Below are 21,211 nucleotides of genomic sequence, written 5' to 3'. Positions count from 1 at the left end.
AAAAAAAAAAAAAAAATACTTGAGGCTGTAAAGGTGCTTCCGCTAAATATTTAGTTAATACTAAATACTTACGCAATGTACTTATTTCAGTTTTTTTATTTTTAATAAATGTACGAAGTTGTGGCAATTCTGTTTTTGCTTTGTCAATATGGTGTATGGAATGTAGATTGATGTGGGAAAAAAAGTACTTTAAAGCAGTTTAACATAAGGCAGCAACATAACAAAAAATGAAAACTGACTTCTGTTTTTGCAAATAAACTCTTCATATGATTTACTAATGCACCAAGAAAAATAAACGTAATTTAACAAATATTTTCTTTTTGTTTTAAGCATAAACATAACAAATAATAATTACAACAATAATAAAACAGTGCATTGACATAAAAAAGGAAATTTACTTTTGGTACTTAAGTACTTTTAAAAGCAAGTACTTCTTTACAACTTTTACTTGTAATGGAGTAATATTTGACCAGCAGTATCTGTACTTTCACTTAAGTAATGGAGTTGTGTACTTTGTCCGCCTCTGGTTAAATTTCATATTTGAAATCACAAATTAATTCTGACAAGAACTGTCTCATAAATGTTTTTCATGCTCAAATAACCTTAAAGCTTATTTTTTAGCTTAGACCAGCCAATGCGCATGTGTTGCCATAATTGAGGGCGAACTACTACTAAATGCATTTATTTCAGGTCCTGACCCTGCAGATGGCCTGTAGTTTGACAAGGGTCAATTAAGAGGCTAATCCAGCCAAACTTCTGATATACGGTTTTCTGAGTGCACACATCCGAAGCACACGGACAGGAAGCGGCTGTCACAGCATGTAAGTACTAATCTAAGTTCTTATTCACACACAAGTGTACGTTAAAAAACACACACGAGTTACAAAAACTTAGCATGTTTTGCTCAAACTTTTGCCATGGCATTAGAGCTGGTACATCGTTGTCGCTTGTGAAAACACAATAACTGCGCCATGGGTGTAAACTTACAGATTAAGGGGCTGTAATATTATAATGAGATCCCTTTGCCACGTCACCAAGGCAGCGAAATCGCTAGTTTTCTCAGAAGCTTGCAGAAAAAGGCTTCCCAAAACAAAGTTACTGGGTTAATCTTTTTCACGTTTCCTTGGTTGGTAGATGCAGCAGGGACCTGATTATAGCACTTAAAACCTGGAAAAGTCCGATTTTCATGTCACCTTTAAGGGGGTTGCACAGTAGCCTACACTGTTCAAAATCTCGCCGGGCCACAGAGCGCCACTCACATAAGTTTTCCATTAAAATCACATTATATATGGAAGATTGTTTTGTGCATTTTTCAGCAAACGTTTGTCTTTCTGTGGCTCTAATGAAGTATTCTCGTCCAGTGTCCTGACATTTTATCCTACCTGTGAGATTGTCCTACCAGGGTTTACTGCGCATGCGCACATCAACATTGCGTCCTTTTTCTCATGCTGAATAACAATATTTAATGCATCTTACTGCAAGGGTAGGTTTAGGGTTGGGGTAGGTGAAGACTTTAATAAAACACAATCTTAATAGGTAGAATTTTTTTTTTTATTGTTGGTTTCCTGTAGCTGTAGCCTTCTAGCCACAACCGCGAATATAACACATAATTACTGTATTTGCATTACTGTAAGGGTAGGTTTAGGGTTGTCGTATTATAAGTCAGTAAACCATCAGAATGATTTTGAAACTGTTATTTTAAGGTTAAAAAAAGTCTAATTAATAACTGCCATATTGGCCTGCACAAGATAAAAAATTGCACTTTAACAAATATTACATTCCTCTAAATGTCACTGTAAACATCTTTTTAGCATCAGTCATATCTATATGAAATGGAAACATAAAGAATGAAAAGCTCAAAAATAAACCTACAAATATTACATTACATAGGCCTAAACACAGGTCCATTCTATGTTCAGCCAGTCCTGGCACACATTTGCTTTAAAATGTTAAGCAGCTCAGTGACCTGATTAAAGTCTTCTGGACATTTATTGTTCACAACATGGTACCGGTGGCCACACTTCCTCAGGATCTCCTGCAAAGGTTCACCGTTCTCTTGAATGTGCTTTTCAATAGTGCTGCCTCTTAACTCATCGCCCCACGTGAAGAGCACCAGAGTGTGTGACCACACCATGTCCCCAAGAATACCCAGATATTTCTCCATAGCGCGTCCGTCCCGCTTGCTGAAAGAGTCCACTGGGATAACGAGGAGAAATATGAGATATTGGCCAGGAGGGGCCAACATCACACTGCGCAGGATCTCCTGTTTCACCAGTCTGGCATCAGCCAAACCAAAGAGACTCCATCCTGGAGTGTCCACTACAGCAAGCCTCACGCCGTCCACCCAGCCAAATCTCCTCACACACCGTGTCGTCTTCTTCCCGGGCTCAAACTCCCTGCGTCCAAGGATGAGGTCTCCCAATGAGCTCTTACCAGCGTGTCTTCGACCCAGCAGCACGAGTCCCATCAGAGAACCACCCTCTGGATTGACTAACCAAGACCCAGACAAGACAGTCAAATCAAAGGTATAAGGTTCAGATGCTCAAAATAAGCAGACCAAACAGGTTCATATTAATGAAATATAGACAAACTATTTTACCCGCAGAATTTTTTCTCTGGTGCTGTTTTGCGGTGTTAGTAATATGTTGTTGTAACTTGCGTTACTGAGATTGTAACGAGTAATAATATTACCCAAATTTTATTAGTAATGCGTTATATTACTGCGTTACAGCAAAACGTAATATACTACTGTAATATTATTACTTTTGTAATGCGTTACTCCCAACACTGGTCATAAGGCTTTATTTTTAACCCCACCTACCTTGTCAAAAGTCATAGAACACACTGATTGAGTTCAAATATGCAGTATCTGAAGTGTCCATTAACTTACCATATGATGTCTCAGTGCTCACTGCCATTCTTCAAATGTTTCAGCCCATTCCGCAATCCTCCTTCCCAGTAAGCCACTCTTTACTTTGTCACATGTATCCGCTTAACTGCTTGTTTAACTGTTTAACACACAATAAACTTTTCTATGTTTCAAAGTTCACTTCTTAGTTCTGTGGAAGTCATTTACATTGTGACGCATATGTTTCGACAGGGAAGGGTCAATCAGGTCAGTTTAGTTATAAAACTAAAGGCCTAATACGGATTCAGAAGGCTGTGTGGTAGTTTCCACAGATGGGGTACAAACTTGGGTCTTATCACTTTTTTTGTGAAGCAATAAAGGCACAAATCCCGTGTTCTAAAGGTATAGTTATTAGATAAGTTATGTAAGCTTTTATCTAATATAAAAGTAATTTATTTTTCCCACACATACCTCAAAAATATTGATTTTGGTCTGCCCTGCCTCAGAGGTCTTGGACTTATTGACTGTGTTCAACAACTGCAGCAGTGTCATCATTTTTACTTAATCTGTTCAAGTCATTGTGTTAGAAATATGAAGATTTCTATTACTAGAAACTGTATTTAGCTGTCTCTCACATTTTGTACATAAAAATGGAAGCATGGACAGAAGACAAGTAAATAAATAATGTTATTCCCTTTTGACTAGTGTTGTTATGGTTAACTAAACTAAACTATTTTAATTGAAATAAATCTGAAATAAATTCTAAATGTTAGATGGGAAAACTTAAAAAAAAAAAAGAGAGACAACTGTTGCCTTGGCAACTGAATGAAATAAGTTACAAAAATTAATACAAAAATTAAAACTAAAACTGAAAAAAATTAAAATCTAAAAAATAAAAATAACCTAAATTACTAAAACCTAAAAATGAAAATTAAAACTAAAAATGATAATTATGAATATTAATAAATACCATAAAAGTAAAAATATTTAATTCACATGACCCATTTCAAGACTAAATGAATTTAAGGTTACATTTTGAAGTTTAACAGTAAATGCAAACCAATATTTACTCTCAAACTAGTTATAGGTGCTGTATGCAAGTTTTTGACTCTACTAAAGCATAACAATACCATAATATGTTTGCAGATATTTAAGAAACATGCTAAGTTAACATACTTGTTTATCTGAAAAACAATGCTAGTCATTCTCCTTTGAAAATGTGCGTTCCAGGCCGGAATGTCAGGTCTCTGTTTTGGTTTGTGAAACCCGCACACTGCCAGTTTACCCAATTGTATTTCTCGACCCCGGGTTGCCAGTTGGCGGGAAACACAGCGTATTTAATTTAATTCATCGTCAAGTGCGCTCGTTCCTGTTGTTGTCGGAGGAGGGGCCGGGTGAAAAAAAAAAACTCTCCAATATTTTGAATTTGGACTGCAATACCTAGTTCAACCACTCGGTGTCAATCCTACATACAGCACCTTTAACCACTACTGAGATCACTCAGCATCATTTAGGCTAAATTCTCAACTCTTGTTACCACATAAACTAACTATGAAAAATACTTCTAAAAGAATTTATTAATCTTAGTTAATGTTGATTTATATTATTAATATTAAAAATTGTATCGGTTAATGTTATTTAATGGACCTGAGCTAGTATAGTCGAACAATGAACATCTGTATTTTTATTAACTAACATTAACAAACAATAAATGCTGTAACAATGTATTGCTCATTGTTGGTTAATGCATTAAATTTAGTTAACAAATGGACCTAATATTACCTTGTTGTAAAATGTTACCTATTCACACACACACACAATCCAGAGTGTCCTAAGTTTTGATAACATGGTTATAAAAATGGCAAATAAAACAGTTTTCATATAATATTTAATAGCAAATAAACACTAATTTGTCAAGCCCTATTTTGTAATCTTTTCATTCATATGACAGCTGACAAAACACAAAGGATTGTAACAGTTCATTCTTCTAAAATTTATTCATACATATATATTTTTACTTTGACTGCCATCATGTGACTCGTATCACATCGTCTCCTGACCTGTAAGCATAAATAGATGCCGTTCTCTTACCTCTGTTAAATTAACTGACAACAGTAGTGGGTCATTTTCAGCACCACTGTATATAGTACATTCTCTATATTGCATCACATATAAAAATATACAGATTTTCTTTTGCAAAACATTCTTTCCATGTTGTTCAATGGCATGAGATCAAGGATCCATATACTGTCAGCATCATCTCTCCTCCCATCCTATCCTTCCGACCACATTTCCATTCACAGCATTTCAAAGATCAGTAGCAGCCACACTGAATAAAAGTCACGCCACACGCCATTCTCTCACCACAACAGCTCTTTCACAACAAACTCCCGTGACTCCCTCAGAAAGTGGAGGAGAGAACAAAGCATACACAGAAAAGATGATGGGTGGGGGTAAACGGGACGAAAGATGGTGGAAGAGGTGATGAAAAGAACAAGGTGTACTGTAACAGTGTACTCCAACCGGTTCATCTCCCAGGATATCTGGAAGGACATATAATTTTAAAAAAATCATGAAGAAAATCCAAAACAAAAATCAAGTGAAACCAAGTTTTTAATATTGAGGCGTTCTTGATCGAGAGGAAGGCGCATTGGGATGAGAGTTTGGTTGCAGTGCATAGAGAGACGTCTGAGTCGGAGCCACTTGGGTTATTGCCTGATGACGTGCTGCCCTGACACACACACACACACACTCGTACACACAGAGGCGGGAGGACCTCTTGAACACAGTGGTGGAGCGTGAGAGGGCATTGTATGCGCTTCTACTGGTGGCCAGCAGAGAGCGATGTTCATTCTCCATGACGGCCCAAAGGAAGCAGCATAGTGTGTAATGTGTCTTCAGCCCAAAGGCTTCGAGTCCACAGTACATCTTCAGAGTCCCGCCCGCTCGTAGAACAACACGTAGGCGTCACTGCTGCGAACTTGGCTGGCGGACATTGGCGTGACTCTGGAAGAAGAAATCCACACTTAATATTTGTTAACCATCAAATTTGTATTGAAAATCTGGGAATAAAAATCTAACTGAAAATATAGTTTTAACATCTCAAAAAAATGTAACATGATGGGAAACGAATAAAAAAAATTAAAGAATCTGCATTTCTAAGTGCAGATGGTCAGGTGTAGAAAACACGGACGGAATTGCGGAATCCAGTCATAAAAATTGAATCTACTGTATAACGCGGAATGTCATGGAATTTGTCAAAGTCTGGGTGAATTAATCAAAAGTAGGTCATTAGTGAAGTGAAGTGACATGTGGCCAAGTATGGCGACCCATACTCGGAACCCCACCTCACACCCCTGCCGGTACGAGACTCGAACCCACAACCTTTGGGTTACGAGTCCGACTCTCTAACCATTAGGCCACGACTTCCCCATTACATTACACTTAAATCAAATCGCAATACGGACTAGTATCTGTAAATATTAAGCAACAAAAAGAACATTTAAATATGAATCGTGCATGTTCTGTGTGAATAAATGGTGCAGACGAGCGTTTCGTTTACTACACACATACTGAAGCGCGATGCTCGCAGTGATTATCAGCGTCTGCCGTCTCACTTAATGAGTAGGCCTACATGAACATAAACAATCTCTAGAACGGCTCTGAGTCACTTCATGAGCATTTGACCTTTCATTTGAGAGAAACTATCGTCATATCATATGTACACAGAAATTTAAAGGTATTCACGGCAACCCGACGTCAAAACATTTGGTTTAACTTGAAGACATTATTGTGCCTGAAATATATTATTGTTGTTCAGTAGAATGTACGTAATACTACTACTAAAATTATTAAAAGTAAATTTTATTAAGGAATATTTACACAATATTTCTTTCATGTTTTAATGTTAATAGTAAATCACCTTCGTTTGCCAAAAATACAATTTATTTACTTTTCATTTGGTTAAAAGATTAATTAAATTAATGTTTTATGCCCTCAATTGATAAGCAGAAAAATGTAAATACAAAACAGAATTTCTGAGGGGAATTTTTTTTATATATAGGCTATTGTAAAAATACATTTTAATAAATTAAGTTTTTATGCATTCAAATAATTAGACATGCTTAAACACAATTTGGTATCAAAACAGAAGGTGAGAAAAAAATAAAACAGTTTATAGGGCCCTAAACATGTTTTAAATTTTTTGGCGCTTTTTTTGACGTCACGTTTTGGTAACGGTACGGTTCGCTGGTGGTACTGAAAAAAGTACCAGGTACTGTACCTAGTGGAAAACCCCGCCCAAAAGTGAACCGTGCCGTGCCGTACCATGCAATACAATTCAACTTCAACTTTAATTGTGAAGCTTTTAATATAATTTGTAATAAATTAAAATATTATATAGCATTAACATGGCCAAATATCATCCAATTATTCAGCCAAAATAGTATTAGTAGAATGTGTGTGAGATTAACAGTTAAAGATGTGGGATTGGAAGCATTTTTAAGGAAGCGTGAGTGGGAGGGAGGTGAAGGAGCAGGAGTGAGGGAGGAGGTGGAGGAGGATGGGATACAGGAAAATCACAGCAGCTAGCAGGTGAAATGGAGCTGAAAGCTTTCCCTGAAAGCTAATGTATGCTATATACCTTTGGGAAATCTACTGGTAGTCTACAGTCATGCAAAAGGAAAGAAAGAGCAGGAGGGGAAGTAAAGCAAGTACCTGGAGTCGTTATATGTGTACCATTCCCCGTTTTTAGGATTGCAACAGTACGCTGTGTAGTGGCCTCCCATAGTCGTGCCTGAGTGATTGGACACTGCATACAAGGTATATACTGCACTACCTGAAACGGAAAGATACACAGATAGTCAGGCTGGAAATAAATGCAAGATACAGTAGTTTATTGTGTAACCAAATACCAATAATATCCAGAAAACAAATGCGTTACTTTAAATTATAACAAGGCCCAAAATACATCACCACCCATTACAATGTAAACACCATAAAGTAAACATTTTCATCATTCATTAACAGTAGATGACTAAGCAGTCACTCGACATAAATGCATGGTATTATTTGACTGTTAACTGCTCTGAAACTGTGAGCAAAACAACCACGTTTTGACTATTAATAATCACATGGAGCCGCTTCTCCACAATTACGGCTTCTCTATCCCCAAATTTAAGACCTCCTAAAATGATATAAAAAAATTCTGCTGTAATATTTAAGACTTTTGTGACCTTGCATTGAATCAAATATTTTTTAAACTATTATTTATAAAGTGAAAATAATTATTTATTTAAAACAAAACTCCTAGACCCTTACTGCTACAGGATATGATATCACGTTCTAGGCTGTAAAGTAATTTTCCATGATAAAATCACTATGAAACATATTGTGACATACCTGTTGATTAGATGGAGGCAGATCTGAATTTAAGAAAGATTTAAGTGGACTAAGTACCAGATAGACGTTTTACCAGACGATCCAGTTATCACATTTTAATTAAAAATTACATCAAACATTTTTTAAACAAAATCATTCACAATAAGATCTATAACATTTCATGCCGAGTGCAGCTGCACATTCACTCTAGGACTGAAATGGCAGATTCTTGGTCTGTCTTTACTCACTGCTTCTGTCAGAGGCGAACTCCCTGAGGTCCAGGTCTTTCATTGAGAAGTTGACAAAAGTGGACAGTTTGCTGGTTCTGACGCGGGCTTCAGAGAAGCGCTTCAGATCTGAACAAGTGAAGCAGTTAAGGAGAAGAGACTCGGCACACTGCTGACCTCAGAGAGACCTGTCACTTCACGCTTCAACCTAACCTAACCCATCAGCACATTCCTGCACACACAAACAGCGTCCCGATCTTATCTGTGCTTACAGTCAACAAACGCACCGATGCCCCGAGTGACATCACGAACAGATCAGACAGCATTAGAAAAGGATACGAAGAACTAGAATTTTAGGAAACTTCTGAACTGTAAATTTCTTCGTACATCGTCTTCTGGCTTTGCACCTGTAACATGTCTGGATGAAAAAACAGAGGAACGATTAGATGTTTCAGTAAATGTAAATTTCCACATTATTAAAATGCTAGGAATGAATTAAATGAATTACCGGCTTCTCGTCCCCATCCAGCACGTCTTCTTTAGTAAACAGCCGCATGCAGTCCATTAGACTCACCTCTCCATAGCCCTTCTAGGCAGAGGAACACCATTAACACCCACTCATTTCTCCAAAGTGTGCATTATAAAGCCTGCATGTACATTCACATGTCAATGAACAAACCTTGGCGATAGGTAAGGAAAGATCCCAGAAGGGATCGAACACAGTGGAACAATAGCCACATTCACTGCAGGTCAAAGAGCTCTTCAGCTGGCCTACGAACAGATCTGAGGACAGAGAGAGACAAGGCAGAATTATGCTTTGTAATGGAGCACAATGATAACCCACAGCTCTTTGAGATATACTATTTAAAATCATTTTTGTTATTCGAAATAATGCTGAAATAAAATAAAGTATAAATATTGGGTAACACTTTATTTTACGGTGTCCTTGTTACATGTACTTACTATTATAATAACAATAAATTATGCATAATTACATGCCCGAAAACCCAAATCCTAGCCCTAAGCATATAGTACAAGTACATGTAGTTAATTAATATTACTCAGTAATGTAATATTAAATGTAAACATGTATAATTACATGTATAAAATTTATAATTACACGGTAACAAAGACACCTTAAAATGAAGTGTAACCAAATACTGCATGAAAAACTTTAAAAACTTGTATGAAAACTGGAAATGTTGCCTTGGTTTAAGTTCAAGTATTAAACATACAAAAAAACAAATAAAATAAAAACTTAAATAACATTAATAAAGGCAAAATGACTAAAACGTTAAATAAAAACAAAATTAAAATATAAAAATAATCTTTGATATATAAATAATACTAAAATAACACTGCTGTAGTGTACACATACCTACGATTTTGCTGTCTTCTCTCTCTAAGTACTTAGCCCACATCTTTTTCCCTTTTTCCTCATCACTACAGAAAATTAACAAGAGATATAAATCATGAAATCACACTCACAACATGTCATTTTTCCACACTGAGGAAAATAAGGACAGTACGCTTACGGCAAGTGATCAAAGTCTTCCATGTTTCCCCGCGGCCGGACCGTGACCCTGTTCACTTCGTTGTGCAGGCCGTCTAGCAGGAAACGTAGAAACTCCTGAGCATCCTGTTGACTGGAGAGAGAACATAAACATCTTAATACATAACACAACTACAGCCAGCTACTGATAAACATAAAGTGAACTACATTACATTAGTAAGACATTTGATTTTTACTGATAATCAAGCAACTATATTCATATTTTGCTGATAAGCTGATAAATATTCAATTAAAATTTTATACTATTTTGTCACAAAAAAAATTGATTGGATATAAATGCTGAAAGTGAAATTAGGCACTACAAGATTTTAATTTACAATTGAAAACCAATAGCGACAGATTAAAACCAATATACTATTGATTTATTGTAAATGCATAATTTTTATATTTTCTAAATTTAAAAAATGTATTGTGAGAGGTGCTTGTCTGTGTAAAACCTGCTGCTATGATACTAAGATGGCCACTTTGAACAGAATAAAACTGTGTAGGCTGAGGCTTACTTGTAGCCCACAAATCGGGGGGCGTATCTCTGAATCTGTGTTTTGAACTCAGAGGGACTGACGGCTTCACTGCTTGAAGAAGTCCACATTGTCTGGATAAGCTTGGCAAACTCTGAAGTCACGACAAAGAGAGGCTTTCAGTAAGGTTAGTGACCGCTGTGAAACCTGCAGGAGTTGTGTGGTGGCGAGCGCACTCACCTTCCATGAGAGCAGTGTTTGTGCGGCTGTTGTTGTTGAGGTCTCGGCAGTGGGAGTTGTGAAGACAGTAGTCTCGCAGGCTCTGTGTGTTGCTAAGACACTGGAGGATGGAGTTCATAAAACACTAGCGAGGGAAAGAGAGAGATAAAGGAAGAGAAATATTTAGAGCTATATTTTGGGCTGGTAATTGATAAAAAAATTTGAATGAATTACATGACACAGTGATTATTTAATAAAATATAAATTTTTATTTTTTAAGCTCCCAAATTAAACACTAAATAGACAAAAAGAGCAATGAGCATGATAAAACACATTATTTTTATATGATTAAATAAAATGCTATTTTTTTGACAAAATGTACTACATACATTTAATTTATATAAATATCTATCTACAAATATGACACTGTGTATATGATCACTAAGCAGAAATCAGAAAAGCAAAGGTAGCCAGATAACAAGTGACACATAGTCTTGAGTTTCAACGCAGCAGACTGGACTGCGATGTGTAAGAGTTTATTTTTGGACTGTACACATACTGTTGCTTGGCAAAAGCAAGTTAAGTGAGTGCGAGAGTGAAGAGACATGAAAAATAATCTTGCCAAATGGAAACAGACGGAGGAATGTGAAATCGATATGAAAATTTTTTTTTTATTGATTTGCCTGGTATGTGTGAACATGGGAATCAAATTCTAGAGGTGAAGTGTCATTTCTGAATCAGCAGAACCACCACATCTCCCACCGTTGGAGAAACAGGTAGTCCAGCTCAAGTTTTGAGCCAAAAATGGACAAAAATTCCTTCTGAAAACAAGTACACACTTCACCTATAAGAGCAGCTAGTTCATCCCATTTAAAAACACTTACTGTGTTTCCAAGATTACGAAGCCCCACCAGGCCCTGGGCACTCTTTGAGTTCTGAAAAACAGAGAGGAGATGAAATGTTACCACAGGTCATAGGCTAGATGTCAGCGACTAATCATACATTATCAAATGGACTGAAATGTTGCTCTCATAAGGTGCGGTCAAATTAGCTGAAATTTAGCAGGGCAAAAAAGGTTCACTGTCAATAGTAGCTCACACATATAAGACTTTCAGATCATTCTGTTGGTCAATGTGGCTAATTTAGATGACCAACTTAAACACTAATAAAATCTCTGTGGGGAACTTTTTTGCCCTCAAACAAAACTGACATGACTGGATTTCGAAATTCCAGCCAGCTTCATTAAATGTGACTGCACCTCAAGTCAAGTCGTTCCAGGAAACGGAGATCTATGTTTCCATATAATCAGTTTTTTAGTAGAGGTGCTAGAGTGCGCTAAAGCGGACCGGCCAGTAATCTGACACCATGTTTTCTGTCGTGCCAAAGCATGGGAGGGGAAACGTGATCTGCCAGGTGCTGGAACTCTGACAAACTTACCTGGTGCTGGCCAGGATGTTCACACTGACCACATTTGTCCCGACCGCCTCAGTGGCACAGCAGTCAATATTTGGGGAACAAACAGTTCACGGCAGTATATATCACACCAGGAATGTTTAACAAACTCATTAACTGGGTATTATCTAAATCCACGCTTCCATGGAAAATGCTTGTTGAACGCTCATTTCACGGGAACAGGCTCAACAGCCTAGTTTGTCCTACTCTGCAGAGTAATATCAACGCTGCCAAAAATAGCATCCTTTCACATGGGATGTCCGCTCATTGGCTGATTTTTTATCGTCACGGCAACACTGATCCCGGCAGCCATCTCTGACGGCCACAGGATTTTTACAGGCACTAAACCAAGACACCATATGCAAACGTGGCCATCCGGACATCTGCAACGTCCTACATCATACTGTACTAAAACTGAGAAATCAATATGAACGTCAAATGAGGGATACATGTCCTGCTGCATGTCAAGAAAACATTTGTACAAAGTAGGTCTATTTTAGGTTGTTGTAATTTACTCTGGAGCAGACGTCCACTGCTGTGTGAAATGAGACAATGCTGTTGTTGTTGCCAAAGCAGCTTGTGGTTGCTTCTCAATATAGTGGTACAGTACATGTACCCTGCAGCTAATAACCATCTCATAAGTTTACAACATTTGCATCACTTGGTCTAAGAATGAAAAGTGCCTTTGGAAACTCTGGAGGAACCTGTTAAAGGTTAACAACACCTGCCTGAATGATAGGAGTCATGATGAAAGTTCCTAGGCAAAGCTGTAAACTCTGGGTGAAGAACATTTACTATTTCCATGTATAATGAAGCATTAGAACATAATATAATAACGTGATATGGGTTTTGCCTTTATGTTGTTGATATAGTGTGATTTTATGTGTCAAATCCTCCTCTATAGCACTCTTTTCCCTCTATTTCTCTGTTGGCTGAATGTGGAAGTGGGTCATGGTGTTCTGTTCAGCATTCTCCCCATTACAGAGGTGAGGGAAGACTAATCCTGCTTTTATAACAGCTCGCTGTGAGAGGAAAATGTGGAGCAAATACCCAGATAAAACATCCAGACTGGCAGCCTTCAGTCATCAGCGTACACTGACCCACATAATATTAGTTAAAGAGCTCTGGTAGTTGGCTTAAATTGTGAGATGAACCCGTTGTACTGTTTAGAGTTTATACCATCTCTGTTTTATGTCAACTTTGTCTCTTGTCCTACACTCCCAGCCAAATAATTCCACACATCTCTTAGCTGTCTGCTGGTTGAGGTTTTCCTTGTAACTTCCTTCTGTTTAAATTAGTCTTTTGAACTCGGACACAGTTTGTAGACCTTAATTTCCCAGGAATACTCAAGCTCCTGTGCCAAAATTTCTGTCCCATGTACCAATGTGTTAAATTAGTACGAAACACTTCATTTGGACCGTCCTGTTTCAGCTAACCAAGATAAAGGCACTGCTGGTACTCCATGTCCTTCACAATCACATTATACTTGTCACACCTCCGAGGGTGCATGAAGAAAATCCTGTTTACACATGCTAATTATATGGGTCATTTAATATATAAGTGTCCTGATGAATATCGAAGCACATTCCGTGACGCTGAAACTAATCGTGAAGCAGATAATGAAGGCTCAGTGGCAAAGTTGGTACACCAGGCCTAGTCCTGGCCCCGGTGGCATGGGGCGGGACTTAAGAGCGCTGCTGAATGCAGGAGTGAGCTCTAATGGGATTTCTGCTCATTACGTAACAACGAACAGCCATTCTGAACTGCCTCATGCGTCATTCATCAAGCAGCATGCAGGTTGCTGTTGATTTATGTTGCTTTACTTCAAAAAAGAATGAAGTGTGCCTTCTGATAAACCCAATGAAAGGTGCGCTCATCGAAACCTAAACTTTTTTTTTATAGCATCGATAAGACTGCTTCATCAGTTTATCTCAAAGTGCACACCGGCATAAACATAACATAGCAGCCGGTGGTTAGAATAAGTAAATGCACTGAAACAGCAAAAGCAAATGCAAGATTAATTTGCATTATATAAGCAGTGACCTGTCAGAATACTGATCCCTTACAAAGACTTAGAGAGAGCTTACTGATGGCGGTAAGTGCAATATTAATGACATCACAGCATTAACTACTTTTTAAAGCTTATTCAATGGGCCTTAGTAAGCCCCATTCATGCTTTATCATTTATCCCTTGAAATTAACTAGCATCTATTTTATGTTACTATTACTTATTTTTATTGCTACAATCCAATGTTTTGACTAGTACTTATTCCAGTTGTAACTAGTATTCAATTATTTTGTAGTATTTGTTTATTGCATACTATTACTTGTTTTGCTACTGTTTAATTTCCCATTAGTCTTAAGTAGCTATGCTATCGGTACTGGTAAGGTCAGTGGTTCAGGTATAAACTATTCACTTATGACCACAATGTATTCTAATAGTTACTGGTTATCTAATTCTGATCGTTATCAGTTTTACAAATACTAATTGAGTGGACTAGCGTGTTTGTTGGTTAGTTGAACAAATACTAATCAAACTGGAATTGACCAATAACTAGAATATATGCTAGAAAGTACTTGAATAGTTAATATATGAGCTACAAACCCTGGTGGTATTCAATGACTAAAGACTAAAATGCGATTTTTGTTGTAATAAAAGAATTGTTACCTATATGTAATGAACAAGTAGTAGTGAAATTAGTAAAATAATAAAAACAGATAACGTTAGTAGTGGGTTTAAATGAATAAATGTTAATACAAATTGCCGTAATACGCCTATGAATCGTGTTCATACCTTGGCATGATTAATCAGAAGTCCAACGAATGTGGAGACCAGCATGGAGCCGGACATAGTAGAGCTTTTCCTCCGCATGTCCTGTTTTAGAAGGGGGAACGCAGTCGCAGGTGGCTCCTCTGGTATTGTAACTGTATATGAATGTCGCATGCTGGGCATAATCAATAAAATCCTTCTGCGGTGTATAAACATCAACTTTAAGAAACAGCTACAATGGACGTTCTCGCATCAAATATTCCAGGGTCCTTCAGGTAAGCAACTTGATCAGGAAACGACCTCTACAGCGGTGCGAGGCAGCACATCGCGCGCTGACCGACTCGCTACAATCGAAACACTATTCACAAAACAATAAACGAAGAAAGTTGTTCTCAAATGCAAAGAAGAATTCCCTCACGTGTCGAAGTAGACAGAGGAGAGTTCTCAAATAAAAGTGAGGGCAGCGAGCTGGAGTTGTCAGATTGCAGGCTGGAGGCAGCACGCGAATTCATGTCTTTTCACTACAGTCCCGCCCACACGAGCCTACTCAGCCTAGCGCGCGCATCCGATGTCACTGAGGGCAGCGGGTTAAACACGCCGCAATGACAGAGATTTACAATATTCGTGTGGCCGTCAAGGACTTATTACTCATTTTAAATGGACCACTTTCAAACAACCCTTCACAACTCTAAAACGGAACACCCTAAATCAGTTTCAACTTTACTTGCATCGAAAAGACGCCGCAAAGTGTTGGTTGGGCTCTGAATAACATTTTGTTTATATTGTTGCAAAATGTAAACTATATTATCACACAGCTATATATGAAATTGTGTATACAAGTATACATTCACGACAAAAGATATATACTATGTAGCAAACTCAACTGCATGATTGTTTTTTATCGTTGCAAAAATGTAAACTACATTATCACCCAGCTCTATCTGCTACATGCGACTGAAGATATTATAAAGATTACCAATATAATTTTCTGTGAAGCTGATTTGAAACAGTGTGTATTGTAAAACGTGCTATACAAATACATTTGAATTAACTTACAGCTACAGTTCTTCGACAGGAAAAAGTTATAATCAGATTGAAAATAGAACAACTGTCAACAATGGTAAAAGCAACAAAAAGTGGGACAATATGTCTAGACTTTTGGGCTGGGCTCCATGTTCAACTCAGCTCAGCTGTCGCCCTCCTCACTACAGTATTAGAGAAGCATTAAACTTTGCCTGTAAAAGTGGCAGAGAAATTAGAACAGGGTATGAAACACACTAAACCCCAAAAGAGAACAACAGACTGAGGCTGTTATGCTCTTATGAGACAGTGGGTCAAATGTCATCAGCTGCAACCCAGTTCTGGATATACTGGAAACACGTAATGCAGCATGAATATGGAAGAAAAATAATGCCATATGTCTTTGAAACAAAAAAGCACGTTGAATAGCACGAACTGAAAAAATAATGCATTGCATTAACAGTGCTTGCATTTTTAGGTCCTGAAATTTAACATAGTTGTCTATTTAAGCTGTGAATATTTCAATTCAAAATATTTCACACACATTTTCATAATTAAAAATTCAATAATTCATATTCACCTTCCAGAATTCACTTCCAAAATATTAAATGTGTTTAAAAATACAATGTATAATATTCGACAGGCAAATTTCGGTCCATTTTATTTCACTTTCCAAATTCGCTTCCACAAATTCAGTGGTTAAAATTCGACAGAAAATTCGCCATTGCACATCCGGGAGCTGCAGGAATAGCGAGAAGGGTCTGGCTGCAGACATGCACTGGCATTTTCAGACTTGCACTCTCAGACTTGCACTCTCACACACCTGCACTTCCGCGAGTGACGTCACTTGCAGTCTTTTTTTATTTTTTATTTAATTTAATTTATTAATTATTATTTTTAATTGAATCTCTTAACATTTTACACAAGTAGCCAGGTGGTGAAGACAAGAAAAAATAAACTAAATCACGAAGTCACTTGCAATCGCCGCTTGCACTCTCAGCTACTTGCAATCCACACGAATCGTGCGTGTTGCCAATGGAGACAAGACGTTGTGGTGGTTAAATGATTAAAACTAATTTAGTACTATAACATACAGGGTCCTGCAAGTCATCTGTAGGCGAAAAAGACAAGACCCGCAAATCCGTGGCCACAGAACAGCAGAATATGAATGCAATGCGCAAAGTCTCTCATTAATTATTTTTTCAGTTAGTGCTATTCAACGTGCTTTTTTGTTTCAAAGACATATGGCATTATTTTTCTTCCATACATGTAAGTTACCTACGAGAACAATGTCACTTTTGAAGACCACACTCTGCGTCCCACAGTCCTATAGACTTTAGGTCAAGACAGACGCTATATTGCATTTACGCAACTGAAAACGATGTTGAGGATAGACTAGTCTTTACAATGAATACAATGAATCTATTTTTTATGACGCAGAAACGTTTTTCTTTCTGGCTATGTCTTATTCACACCATATTTCACTGAAGTTGATTTAATTGTAAAGAATACCACAGAATGTTGAGCATGTTAAGCCATGTTTACATAGAAATAGGAAGTTGGGTGACCTGTTATTGAAGTGGCATTTTAGAGAGGGAGACGGATCACTCTGACCCTTCCAGTCTTATGACTAAGTTTATGTACACAGCAAACAGCAAATGAAAACATTTCCTCAACATGCTACAGAACACAACAAGGGTGAAAAGGTAAAGGAAACAGGGTGGATTAAAGTGTTGCTTGAAATGTGTAATTAGACACTTTGAATGAGTGCCAGAGATCCATCTTGGCTTTCAGCCAAATGACTCGATGTGCATCAGAGCACCACTATAGTTAAATTTCATACAAAATACAAGTGCTGATTCTGCTGAAATGTGCAAAGACTCTTTAAAAGGTCCTTACACTGGCTTCCAGTTATATTTAGGATTGATTTTAAAGTACTTTTACTCGTTTATAAATCACTCAATGGCCTAGGACCTAAATACATAGCAGATATGTTCACCGATTATAAATTTTAATTTTAATGCGCCCGCAGTTGGAATCAGCTTCCAGAAGAGATCAGATGTGCTAAAACATTAGTCACATTTAAATGCAGACTCAAAACTCATCTGTTTAGCTGTGCATTTACTGAATGAGCACTGTGCAATGTCCGAACTGATTGCACTATATTTTATGTATAATAATTTTCTATTCTTAACTGTTTTAAATTCATTTTAAACCTCTTAAATCAATTTTTAAATCATTTTCAAAGTTTTAAATTCCTTGTCTTATTGTTGTGATTATTTTGTTTAAATTATTTTTTCATTTCTTTTATGCAAAGCACTTTGAATTACCATTGTGTATGAAATGTGCTATATAAATAAACTTGCCTTGCCTTGCCTAACAAAAAAAGCAGGTGACCTGTTATGAAATGCTATGTAAACAGCAGCACAAATTTTGGATGCTCTAATAAAGAAAGAGTGAGTGAAATTTAACACTGCAAATCTCAGTTGCCAACATACACACAACTTTAAACACAGGAAAACATCAGAGGGACACTTTGTTCTTTGTAGAATTGAGACTTCACTGGGGTTCTTAAAGGACCTCCTGTGAAGAGAATAAGAAGTCCTGAACTCTCAGCGGTCTCTGAGATACACTGCCAATAATCAAGTGCCAAAAGGGCCCAAAAAAGGAGGCGGTTGTATCCAGTAGGTTTGAGCCTCATCAAAACAGAAAAGTGAAAAGTTTTCAAAACATAAAAAAAAAAAAAAAAGAGGGTACTTAGGTTAATGTTGTGGAACAACCTACATTCTAACAGACCTGTTATTTAAAAAATCTTGGCGCAATGAGTAGGTAGTAGAAAATGTGACGGGAATTGTTTACTCCTGGGTTACGGAAGTGCAAAGTCTCTCTGTTTGAGACAGACTGGCATCATTAATAAAATCACTGAAAGGAAAGAGTCAGACTGTGGCAGGGAAACTGTTAATGCTGGCCCAGCCATGCAAAGACTCTCAGTAACACTAACCTACCATTGGCTGGGAAACCACAATAGTTTAATGGTAGTGGAGACGGGGCAAATTGTATACCTGTTGCAGCCTGTGCTTTTCCTCACACTGATAAAACTGATTTGGTCAACAAAAATACTTTGGATAAACCAGAATAAGGACACAGAAATATTAGGCCAGAAATATACACTACACAAGTACGCAAAGGCACTGCAAGTGCGCAATCCTGCACACCTAATGTGTGTTCTAGCATTACTGTGGTGGTACTGTGGCCGATAGTGTTACCCTCAAATGTACCTGTGCCACTGCACTGGATCTGTTAGCTATTCAGATATTAGATTAGATCATGTTTCTAGATCTATTCAGCTAGAAACATGTTAACAGTTTAACGGTAACCGGTTAGTAGTTTAGGGTTGTGCACCATTCAGAACTTAATTCAGAATGCTTTTTCATTTTTATAATCAAATTCAATTCCTCAATTAGAATTGAATTTTAGTTGAGGTAGCAAAAAGGAAATAGAATTTAAATTTGAATGCAAGGAAGCATAACTACAATGAATTGAAATTCCAAGAAAAAAAGTTACGAAAAAAAGGTTGTATTGACCTTATAGACAGCAAGGAAGAACTCTTCATTTCTTGGACATTATTATTTTAAAATTGCAATTCAGTAAACTCCACTTCCTTGAATTATAGTTCATATCTTCTAATTCTTGTATTTGTCCAGAGTAGCCTGGTTTATCACAGCATAAAAGGCCGGGATATCTGGAGCATTAGTGTGATAATTAAATTGAGTTGACAAAAGCTGAGCTGATTAGTTTCTGGAACTCTCAGGTGTAAACTAATGTAGTCTCGACTAATCGTTTTAAAGTCAGACAGACCTTACTGCTCATTTAGCCTGGGCTCCCTTGTTGAGCAGTACCTTAATTAATGACATAAACAGCAACTAATTTAAAAGAATAGCCACAGAATGTATTCCACAGAGGGTTTTTCTTTTAGCATAATTTTTAGCATAATGTAAGCAGACATTTTAATTAATCATTAGAAGCAATGTGAATCCAACACAGGCACATTTAACACATTCTGTATAACTTCAATGGCAAAACTCGGATATGGATATGCTTAGGATATGTTTAGAATAGTTAGCATACTATTTACTTCATAGTATACCCTGTAATGTATACTGATTATTATATATAAAAATCTTTATATAAATGGTTCATTTATGACCTAAAATTTTTTATTTTGCACTTTTTATACATTTTGAGTACAAATATCATTAAGGAGATGCTAAAAATCACAGCTAGGTCATTCCATGTCAACCAGAGGTCCTTGGCTCAAATGTTTGCTGATATTTTTTCTGAAGAAAGATAAACATGTATAGTGATGAAACCAAAATATTAAATGTCATGAATGAATATTTATGGAGTAATCCACTATTTTGTAGAGGTGGGTCAAAATGGCGATTTTCACCTGAGATTCAGAGCCAAATTACAGGGGGTTAAAATGACTTCAGAAAGATGGCAGCATCAATATGTAATTTTTTATACAGAGATTGGTAGGTCTATTAGTAAAATCTGTTGACTTTAGCAATCTTTGTTGCATTATGTGCAAATGGTGACCATTAAAAAATGGGGAAAGAGCACTTTTCAAGTTTTTTCTCCAAAGTTTGCAGGCCTGTAACTTAAAATATATTAAAGATATCTTAATGCCCTTTTAGATATTGGGTCGTAACAAACTTCCCTTTTGGCATCTTCATTTTTAAGGCCCTATATTGTTCGGCTCCATAGATATTGTAGTTTTATTAATATTATAAGAAAAGAAGTATCATATTTTTTCAAAGTGACCTACATTTGGTTTTTGACCACTTTAAATGTGTACAATTTAACGATTTACTCCTGGAGCCATATTAAAACTACAATATCTCTGGAACTGAACCATATAGAGCCTTAAAAATAAAGGGAAAGTTTGTTAAGACCCAATATCTAAAAGGGCACTAAGATATCTTTAATACTTTTGGAGTTACAGGCCTGCAAACTTTGGAGAAAAAACTTAAAGGGGTCATAGGATGCCCATTTTCCACAAGTTGATATGATTCTTTAGGGTCTTAATGAAAAGTCTGTAACATAGTTTGGTTAAAATTTCTCAATGGTAGTGTAAAAAACATATTTTTTACCCTGTCAAAAACAGCTCTTTTCAGATCAAGCCGTTTTTGTAGCATTTCCCTTTAAATGTTAATGAGCTCTGCTGACCTCGCCCCTCTCTTTCGAGCTGCCTAGTCATCGTGA

General features: G+C 37.0%; 2 protein-coding genes across 6 annotated transcripts in view; both read right to left on the bottom strand.

Moving 5' to 3' along the window:
• Positions 1-1,822: 1,822 nt before the first annotated feature.
• On the bottom strand, positions 1,823-2,987 carry LOC107729107 (GTPase IMAP family member 4-like). 2 transcript variants are annotated; one of them, XM_016539477.1, is made up of 2 exons: positions 2,891-2,987; positions 1,823-2,490 (listed from the first exon to the last, which is right to left on the bottom strand). In XM_016539477.1, the coding sequence occupies exons 1-2, from the start codon at positions 2,916-2,918 to the stop codon at positions 1,916-1,918; spliced, it is 603 nt and encodes a 200-aa protein (XP_016394963.1). In that variant the 5' UTR covers positions 2,919-2,987; the 3' UTR covers positions 1,823-1,915. The 2 variants fall into 2 exon arrangements, with proteins under 2 accessions (XP_016394963.1, XP_016394964.1); XM_016539478.1 differs by lacking the exon at positions 2,891-2,987 and adding an exon at positions 2,822-2,886.
• Positions 2,988-4,719: 1,732 nt separating this feature from the next.
• LOC107729105 (ubiquitin carboxyl-terminal hydrolase 2-like) overlaps positions 4,720-21,211 on the bottom strand; it is a 28,851-nt gene continuing 12,359 nt past the window's right edge. For 3 of the 4 annotated variants that reach the window (XM_016539470.1, XM_016539469.1, XM_016539471.1), the window contains exons 4-14: positions 11,589-11,639; positions 10,726-10,849; positions 10,528-10,639; positions 9,990-10,100; positions 9,833-9,897; positions 9,134-9,237; positions 8,963-9,043; positions 8,794-8,872; positions 8,476-8,583; positions 7,565-7,685; positions 4,720-5,854 (exon numbers count right to left, since the gene is read on the bottom strand). In XM_016539470.1, the coding sequence (XP_016394956.1) occupies positions 5,779-5,854; positions 7,565-7,685; positions 8,476-8,583; positions 8,794-8,872; positions 8,963-9,043; positions 9,134-9,237; positions 9,833-9,897; positions 9,990-10,100; positions 10,528-10,639; positions 10,726-10,849; positions 11,589-11,639 (1,032 nt within the window). In that variant the 3' untranslated portion in view covers positions 4,720-5,778. The remainder of the gene's footprint in view (positions 5,855-7,564; positions 7,686-8,475; positions 8,584-8,793; positions 8,873-8,962; positions 9,044-9,133; positions 9,238-9,832; positions 9,898-9,989; positions 10,101-10,527; positions 10,640-10,725; positions 10,850-11,588; positions 11,640-21,211) is intronic. The other variant, XM_016539472.1, reaches the window with a different exon arrangement.

This window comes from Sinocyclocheilus rhinocerous, unplaced genomic scaffold (assembly GCF_001515625.1).
Source record: "Sinocyclocheilus rhinocerous isolate Xijiao unplaced genomic scaffold, SAMN03320098_v1.1 scaffold1870, whole genome shotgun sequence".
NCBI lineage: Eukaryota > Metazoa > Chordata > Actinopteri > Cypriniformes > Cyprinidae > Sinocyclocheilus > Sinocyclocheilus rhinocerous.
The sequence above is the reverse complement of the archived record's forward strand: the minus strand, read 5'-3'. Positions and strand labels throughout refer to the sequence as shown.

Coding starts and splice junctions, on each gene's coding strand:
- LOC107729107 (XM_016539477.1), bottom strand. CDS start 2,918: ATGGCAGTGAGCACTGAGACATCATATG. Junction 2,491..2,890: donor GAGCACTGAGACATCATATG/GTAAGTTAATGG, acceptor GGTCTTGGTTAG/TCAATCCAGAGGGTGGTTCT.